We start from the raw sequence: 8840 nt of genomic DNA, 5'->3' as shown, positions 1-8840 counted from the left end.
CAGTTCTAGTCTGTAAAAACAATAGAGGAATAAATGGCTCCCTGGTGCCCAATCTATGAATTACAAAATGTATAAAGATTCAGTGAGCTAACAATTGTCTTAGTCTGCTTTCTGCTGCTGTGTAACTGTATACCATGGGCTGAATAATTCCTGAGGGAAAAAAAATCAGGGTTTATTTAGCGCACAGTTCTGAAGCCTAGAAGGACAAGGGTGAAGGGGCTGCACCAGGCAGGGTTTTTCTTGCTGGAGGGGACTCTGCAGAGATCCACAGTAGCTCAGGGAATCACCTTTGAGATGGAGAAAATTCACAAATTTGAGTCTCTCTTCCTCTCCCCAGGAAGAAACCAATGCCAACTGGGGGGCAGGAAGGGAGGGGGTGGATGAGGGGAGAGGGGAAGGTAGGAAAGGAGGCCTCACAGCTTCATCTAATTTTAATTACTTCCCAATGGGCCCATTTCTACATGTCATTAAAATATGGCTTTGGAGGTTGGGTTTTCACGCGAGTTTTGAAGGAGACAAACATCCAGATCATAGCAACAGTTGTAAAATATTTAAATAAGTTGGGAGGTGTTTTAAAACATGTTAAATGGTTGTTCTTATTGCTATCAGCAGCCTTTGTAAAGGCATGTACAGGCATTTCCAAGACTGGACAGGTAGGATCAATTTAACATACATGTAGCTTTAGGCATAAAAACAAAGATATGGCCATAAAAAACTCAGTTGTGCATGCATGCACATAACACTAAAAGTAGAGGATAGCATTATGTGAATAAGAAAGCTTTTCACTTAGAAAAAAATACCTGATTTAAGTTACCTTTAAAAATAAAGAATTCGTTGTATCATGCATGTATATAAAAAGTACAATAAAAGTCTGAGGATAAAGTCAATATTTTCCTTTAATCAGATCATCAAACACCAATCTTCTTTATCTGCTCAGCCTTTTATGGCACAGTGCTTCAGGTTGCACAGGAAGTCCTAATGCGGTTGACAAAAGTTCTCAAGACTGCCTGCTTCCTCATTTGAAACCAGCAAGAAAGAGGTGTCACAGCAGTGTGTTAAAAAAGCATTTTAAGGGACAGCATTGCAATGTCGTGGGCAAAGCCATTGCCAGCAATGCTAACATCCCATATGGGCAATGACTCAAATCCCAACTGTTCCACTTTTGATCCATCTTCCTGCTAATGACCTGGGGAAAGCAGCAGAAGATAACCCAAATATTGGGGACCCTGCTATCCATTTGGGAGATCTGGAAGAAGCTCCTGTCCTGGGCATGCTCTGGCCCAGCACAGGTCATTGTGTTCATCTGGGGAGTGAACCGGCAGATGAAAGATCTCTTTCTCTTTCTTTCTCTCTCTCTCTCTCTCTCTCTCTCTCTCTCTCTACCTTTCTGTCTCTTGCATATGCTGTGACTTTAAAATATATTTTCAATCTTTCTTTTGAACAAAAAGTCTGTTACTTCAATGTGGTTGGTCATGTGATCTACTTGATCCAAATTCATGACTGCAGGATGGCATAATCTAAATATCTTAATCCATTTTATGTGGATCCCTGGTCTGGAAGTGTTATCAACCTCAACCACAATTTGAGAATACACAGATACATTCTTTTCCTCATTCAAAACAAAGGGCTACAAGATAGTGGAGAAGAAAGAAGTGGGGAAAGAAATGCAGCTGGAATAATGTCAGAAATCTGTCTGCAGCAACAAATCAGTGACCTGTGAATACCCTTGTTTTGATCATCCAGAACAAATGAAACACTTGAGAAACAAGGATCCCCAGAAGATTCTGTGAAGGCTTTAGAGGTTGACTGGAGGTCTTGCTCATGTATAAACCCTGCTAATGAATTTACAACAACAAATAAAAGTTATGATAAAGACAAGGGCAGTAAGAACTCAGTAAATGCCTACAAGGCTTGTCCGGCTGTGAGTGGGTGAATGTAGAAGGAAAAGTGATGGAGAAAGAGCTATGCATTAGTTAAATTTCTCAGTCTTGACTATGGTAATATGCACTTTGTAGTCACGTAAATTGCTACCTAAGGATAGTAGTTCTGGGTCAGCTTAATGTTTCCTTCATAAAGTGTGCTATCTGACCTTAATGTAGCATTAGAACTGAAAATGTAATTTTACTATTTTATGTACAGGAAAGATAGAATTAAACAGCAATTAGCTGGGAATGCATTATCGTTCTCAAACATTTGAACTCTAGTTTAAATGCATAAGTTTCCTTGAAATAGTATTTGTTTTAATAATACTCTTTAATATTTGGGTAATAATTTAATCATCATAATGTACCCTATTCCAGAGACATGTGAAGCTAATAGGAACAAGATAACTACTTATGTGACCTAGAATAGTAATGTAAGAACCTGAGAAGGCCAATTTCAGTGGCATAAATGCTTATTTATGTGAAAGTTTATCACATTTATAAACTTCAAAGAAAATTCTTGGGTACCCAAATCATCATGTCAGATCGACATGGCTATCATGCGGTCATGAGTAAAGCAGACACAATGGCCCATGCACTAAGGATTGATCAGTAAGTTTTTAATTGCTTCAAGCTAAAATGAACACTGCCTGGGTTGTAAGAAGGTTGTGTATGAGAGATTAGGTAGGAAAAGGAATGCTTAAAACTTGAAGTCATTAATTTTGTTGACTTATTTTATTTTTTCATTTACTGATTTGGCAAAGCTATAATGTTGAAAGTAATGCAGCTAAAAAAAAAATCATAAAATTGAATCCCAATCCCAAAGTCTAAATCCCTGTCTCCTCCAGCAATAATAGAATAGCAATGCTCATTTGTATTAGATATGGAAGTGCTCAGTGGAGATAGTCTGGAACTCATCTTTTCTTAATTTTCCCAGCAAGTTAAAATTTCTTTTTAAATCCTCTCTTTCCCCTGAAATGTGAAACAGTGGAAAGAGCATTGGTTTGGAAATCAAATGGCCTGGTTTCAATTCTATCTCCAATAAGCTCAAATGGCATAGGAAATTATTTGTCTCTGATTCTCAGCCTGTTCATCTACAAAATGAGAATATTAACAGCTTTCAAACTAACATGGATTCTGTCATTAAATTTTCTACCACATCACTACATCTATGATTTATTTACTCCATGCAGAATACAATTTTCTAGACTTCCATATCATAATTAGGAGCTGGGAAGAATACTTCAGAGGATGAAAAAGGAAAGGAGTTTTCTGACTTGTTTTTCTTCCATTAAACTCAGTGCAATCCTTCATTCTAGCATTTAGTTATTTTTAAAACTTTAGGGACTGCATCAGCAAATTTTGTTTTCTAGTTTCCAACAAGTCCTTGACACAGTGGTAGCATTTGGAAATGAAAAACTGAACATCTGGAATTACAATGTTGATTTCCACTTATTAAACAGCCCAAATCCACCACTACACTGCTGGCTCCCTAATTGCATGAAGGTACATTCCTGTTTCTTTGAAGACCGTCTCTGCAGGCGTGATGCCATCTCCTTATTGTAAAACTCCATCTGCTTTCTGGGGCAGCCCCTTTGTCTCACTTCCAAGATAAAATCATTCTTTGCATCGTGGGTATAATTTAGTGAAAGACTATCTCCCTTGAGTTTTTTTTCCCTCTTAATTAATGCCTTTATCATTTCCTAATGCCTTTCTAGAACCACAGGAAGTTATTTTGTACCAATGTCTTGTGCCCACTCAAAAACAGACCAGTTGTTCAGTGGAAGGTAAGGAAGCTCCAGGGACAAAATTAGTATTCACATCAGACTAATGAAGCACATAAATTATCTAGAAGCATAGAAGTCTTTAGGTGCAATGTAACAGAATGATCAAAATAACCCTGAGGTAAGAAAGAGGGAACTTAGGCTATCTCCAAACTCTGCATCAATGTACCGAGTTGTCTGAGAAAGATGACTTCACTTCTCCATGTCATTCTTCAGAAAAAAGAGTGATGAAGGCAAGATGACGTCTGAACTCAAATTTCACATTGGATATTCAGAGTCATAAGTATGTTTTGTGTCACAATGAAGGAGGATTTCCTGATTCTTGTGACTAGTATAAGATCAAAAACTCTGGTTGTACATGAGGATAATAAGTATATGATGTAATAAATAAATATGACAAGAGTGTCAATGAATCTGATTCTTGATCACTGTGTGTTTCACAGTTGTAGACAGGAATTATCTGTTGGGAACTTTATAATACAGGGAAAGGAAAGTCTACTGACTACAGCTTCCAAATGAATGGGTCTCTAAGCACACACTTCCATGGTTGTTAGGATCATAGCCATAAGCTGTAGTAATATATACATTAACGCCATTTTCTTGTTGAAAAAAAATAAATTAGCAAGAAAGAACATTAGCACTTACTAAGTAGAGATTTCTTTTATTTGACACCATAAATTCATGCAGTTTTTAAATGAATAGCGAGGAACTACTGCATAAAAGTCACAGTAAGAGACACTGAGTGGATTGTTACACAGAATCATATACATTGTTGGTTAGCGGACATTCATACACAATACTCACTCTTTTACAGACAATATAATAAACCATAAAAGTGATTAGTAACCACCAATAAAGAGACAAAAATTAAGTACTCAGAGAAGGAAGATAACTCCGATTGGCAGCATAAAGCAAAAATGTTGAACTAAGAAGTTTACAGAACATATCTAGACTGCTAGGTTGGGTTTGGTTTGTGGAAACAAGAAATAGCAAAGACAAATAAAGAGCAGACATAAAGTACACTACATGTGAAAACAATGGTGACATCTAACACTGATCAAGTATTTACTGTGTGCTAAGAACATGAAATGCATGGTCTCAGTTAATCCTCATAATTCCAAGAGGCTGGTTCTGTTGTATGTTTGTCTTCACATGGAGAAGCTAAGGCCCAGCAAAAAAGGATGGATTGTTCAAGCTTCCCCATTAAAAGAAACAGCAGGTTGTTCATCATTTGTGGATAATGTCAGTGTGGCAAGGCAAATGAAAGGTATTTGAAAAGTGTGTCTTGTCTAGATACCAAACAGTGAATCAAATTTAAGTGAATCAAGCTTAAGAGGAACTCAAATGAACCAAATAGAAGGGGAAATGTAAGCCCCTTCATGTGTTCAAACTAAAACAGGTATGGCATTTGGCATAGAAAATAAAGCTGCCACTTTCAGTGCTAGCATATCGCATAGGCATCAGTTCACATCCTAGATGTTCCACTTCCAATTCAGCACCCTGTTAATGGCCTGGGAAAAGAAGCAAAGGATAGCCCAAGTGTTTGGATCCCAACCACCCATGTGGGAGACCTGGATGAGCTCCTGGCTCCTATCTTTCTCCTGACCCAGCCTTGGCCATTGTGGCAATGTGGGGAGATGGAATATATGTCTCTGTGCAGCAAACTGACTTTCAAATAAATAGATCTTTCCAATAAATTCAGATTTTAAAAGGCATAGAACAAAGCTGCCCCCTCTGTATTATATTAAGTGACTCAGAATTTTCACCTTGCTCAACACACTAATCAATGTCAAAGCAGAAAACTGGAACACACTTGGAAGAAATCCTTTCCAACACAACCCTCTGCTTACGGTGGGAAGAAAGCTAGAGCTGAGAAATAATTAGATCTGTATAGAAGTTTCGTTTGATTTAATCTTTAAAGTATATATGTGAACACTATATAATTCTTGCCAATTATTTGGGAACTACTATTGAGTACAGACAACTAAAGATTATACAAAGCCTTAAAGTATCCTGGCACTTATATCCTCTGCACATTACTCCAGAAATTCAATTGTGCACCCTCATTTATTTTAATCATAATAATGTGATTCTATTATTTCACTGGGTTCATTGATAACCAAATGTACATAAAGCATTAATTAAACAAGCACAGCAGATATTCTAAGTTGAATGTATTAATTCTTTCACCAAAATACTGTAAATAAAAATGCATCAGAACCTCAAAGGACACTGTTTTCATAGAGATTAGAAAAATGACTTCATTTTTTTCTCTTGTTTCATCAGCTATTCATGAATTAGCTTTTTACTCAAATTTAAAATGTGTGTTAGTAGCAAATATTTTCTCACTAAATATGAAGTTCTTACATTTGTGACATTTGTGTATGAAGTCATAACAAATTTAATTTAAAGGATTTATATTGAGTTGAATAATTATATTTTATTATGTTATCAGTTATGCAAAAATGTAGCTGGTAGATAAAACACAAATCTCCAAAAGGATATTTATTGACGTCTCTGTGGTTAAATTACCAAAGGTTTTAACTCGGTCTTTAATGGTATTGTTTAGTTTTTTGTTATAATACAAATAGCTATATTTTATTTTTTTATTAATTTGATATTCAAATTTCATTTGCTATGATAGAAATTACTTGATATGTCTTGGTTATTTTGTGATTATGATTTTCAGTTCAAATACCTTCAACATAGCACATATTCAGTGAAATGATACAACACACAGCCTTCTGTATAGCCATGGAACCCCACACTGAAATCTCCCCCTAAGAGAAAAATTTAGGAGCTTGCTTTTAAAATGGAAAGAATCATATCGTCTTGCTTAATTACAGAGATGATTGTCAAATAAGATATAAAAGCAATAATGTTTCTCTAAATTTTCACAAAGCAGAAATAAACTTTAAAGGCTGAGAAATTCATCTGAGCTGTTTAAGTCAGCTTCTTTACCCAACTTTTAAAGCCATTTTCCCTTCTGTTTTGGGGGGGGGGTTGTTTTACATATTTTTGGTGGATATGTGTGCATTTCAACCTGCCTACCCTGAGTATTAATGCTCATGTAACTAACCCAGGGTGGTTTTCAGGGGATGGTTGTGTTTATGATGGTCCCTTCCTATAATTACTACAGATTTAATTTTAAATGTATAGAGTTACCATAGATCTAAGTTTAAATGTATAGTTACTTGAAATTAGAAGTGTTACCATCCACAGTGTAACCTTTATTGCCATAGGAAATTTTAAATGGATGTCTGTGAGAATTGCAGTGTATACCTCAGATAAATCCACTGACACAATCTCGAGCTCATCATGTAGTATTGACCAAAAAAAAAAGGATTTATTCAAAAAAGACAAAGCAAGCCTTGTTTTCCATAATTTCACCATAATTTTATTTTATATTTACAGTCTTCAATTTCTAATGCAAGGATTTTTCTAGGGGTTCTCGGGATTAGGAAGGGACATGGGGTTTGGAGGAGAGGGATCAAAGGTCTGGTTAGACAACATTAATGAATAAAGCTAACAGGATGTGAAAGTCTTCCAGAAGAAGTTCTTGCAGCCAGCCTTGCGCTCTCGAGGGGCCATCGCCGGGTTGGAGTTGGCAGATCTCTGCAGCTCCAGCCTCATGTCGTCCTGCTCAGCAGCCTGGGACAGATCTTCAGGTTCCAGGGCATCATTCTCCGTCTGGTTGGGTTCAGACAACAGCTCAGCCAAGAAGTACTTGGCCAGTTCCTGTAGGGGTAGAGAGGAAAGGGAAGAGAAAAGAGAAGGAAGAAGAGAAAGAGAATACAAATAAGAAATGGTTACATCAGATTTGAAAACCACACGCAAAACCAGGATTCCACAGCTGTAAGCATTTTGTCCTTCTTAAAATCAGCTAAGGATCTAATCAGCAAATTACACAAACAGGTTTCAAAGGCTCAAATTTCTCTGCAAGTTCCCTGCCTTTGTAGGCTTAATACAGAGAAAGAACGAGAAGGGGGCGGGGGTCGTTTACCACAGGTTTCCAAAGATAAAGCATGTACCAGCAATTTAACTCAGTTTCCCTACGAGGCACTACACAGTGGAGTTATTCTTACCATTTTACGAAGTCAACCGTGGGTGAAAACAGACGTCTCACAATCGCAAACTATTTGTTGCCTCTGTAGCCTGTCCTTGCCCAATCCCGCTGTGTGGGACAGTGGGGAAAGCGTAACAGGGCAGCAAGATGCCTGAGCTTCAGCACCTGGGTCAGCGCCTTGTTGTGCGCGCCAAGGATAGATGCCAGTGCTCTTTTGGGTTTAATGCTAGGATCTTTGAATTTCTTGATTGCTAAGGGAAAACTCACCTGAACTGTGATCGACTGCGCTGATCAGCAAAAACAAGAAGATACAAGAAAGGATTCCAGACATTAAAAGTTTCGCGGGAACTGAGACCCAGAAATGCCCTGAAATTCTCTAGGAAGACAAATTAATTCCAAACCAACAAGACAAGACCAAGGGCGGTGGGAGAATCCAGCAGAGGGAAAAGAATACATCGTGGCAGCTCTCTTACCTGCTTGCCCGCAGCAGCAGCCAGGGACTTCTGCAGAAATTGACGGAGCCTGGGGTCCGAAGGCGCTCCGGTGACACCGCCCAGGGCCAGGACGATGGAGAGCACGGCCAGCGCGCACTGCAGGCGACAGGACAGCATCGCGGCAGCGCCGGGAAGCGGAGCTAGGGAGTGGCTCGTCAAACTCTGGGCGCGATCCCCAGGCAGCAGCGACGGCTCTGAACCACGCGACTCCTACAGCGGCTTCTGTGCGCTCCTCCGTCTCCCCTCCTTTTAAACTCTGTCTCTGACGTCAACCTAGGAGGCGCCCCCAGATCTCACCAGTGGTTTTACGCACCATTAGCCTCGCAAAATCAATCACAGAAGTGAGGGGAGGCGACACGATCTAAAGTGGCTTAAAAAAAAATCCTGCACAGGCACACACGATTTCACATGCCGCACTATTTATACAATCAATGCTAGGAATATACGCATTCTCTGATTTCACTCATACACATGCATGCACTAAATTACACGTGAACCGAGGATCAATCAGCCCGTGAAGAGCAAACAAATTGTGACGTGTAAGTGCACCTACACAGGTGTGTTGATACCATGC

General features: G+C 38.7%; 1 protein-coding gene across 1 annotated transcript; it reads right to left on the bottom strand.

Annotated features, from left to right (window-relative positions):
- Positions 1 to 7085: 7085 nt before the first annotated feature.
- Positions 7086 to 8488, bottom strand: SST (somatostatin). The gene is made up of 2 exons (XM_041003001.1): positions 8246 to 8488; positions 7086 to 7444 (listed from the first exon to the last, which is right to left on the bottom strand). The coding sequence occupies exons 1-2, from the start codon at positions 8381 to 8383 to the stop codon at positions 7232 to 7234; spliced, it is 351 nt and encodes a 116-aa protein (XP_040858935.1). The 5' UTR covers positions 8384 to 8488; the 3' UTR covers positions 7086 to 7231.
- Positions 8489 to 8840: the final 352 nt, after the last annotated feature.

This window comes from Ochotona curzoniae, unplaced genomic scaffold (assembly GCF_017591425.1).
Source record: "Ochotona curzoniae isolate NIBS_2020 unplaced genomic scaffold, NIBS_Ocur_1.0 scaffold_2587, whole genome shotgun sequence".
NCBI lineage: Eukaryota > Metazoa > Chordata > Mammalia > Lagomorpha > Ochotonidae > Ochotona > Ochotona curzoniae.
The sequence above is the reverse complement of the archived record's forward strand: the minus strand, read 5'-3'. Positions and strand labels throughout refer to the sequence as shown.

What these genes read in the sequence shown, in the direction of transcription:
- SST (XM_041003001.1), bottom strand. Translation starts at nt 8,383, where the DNA reads ATGCTGTCCTGTCGCCTGCAGTGCGCGCTGGCCGTGCTCTCCATCGTC. An exon ending in CTGCTGCTGCGGGCAAGCAG is followed by an intron (nt 7,445 to 8,245) that starts GTAAGAGAGCTG and finishes CTACCCCTACAG; the next exon opens with GAACTGGCCAAGTACTTCTT.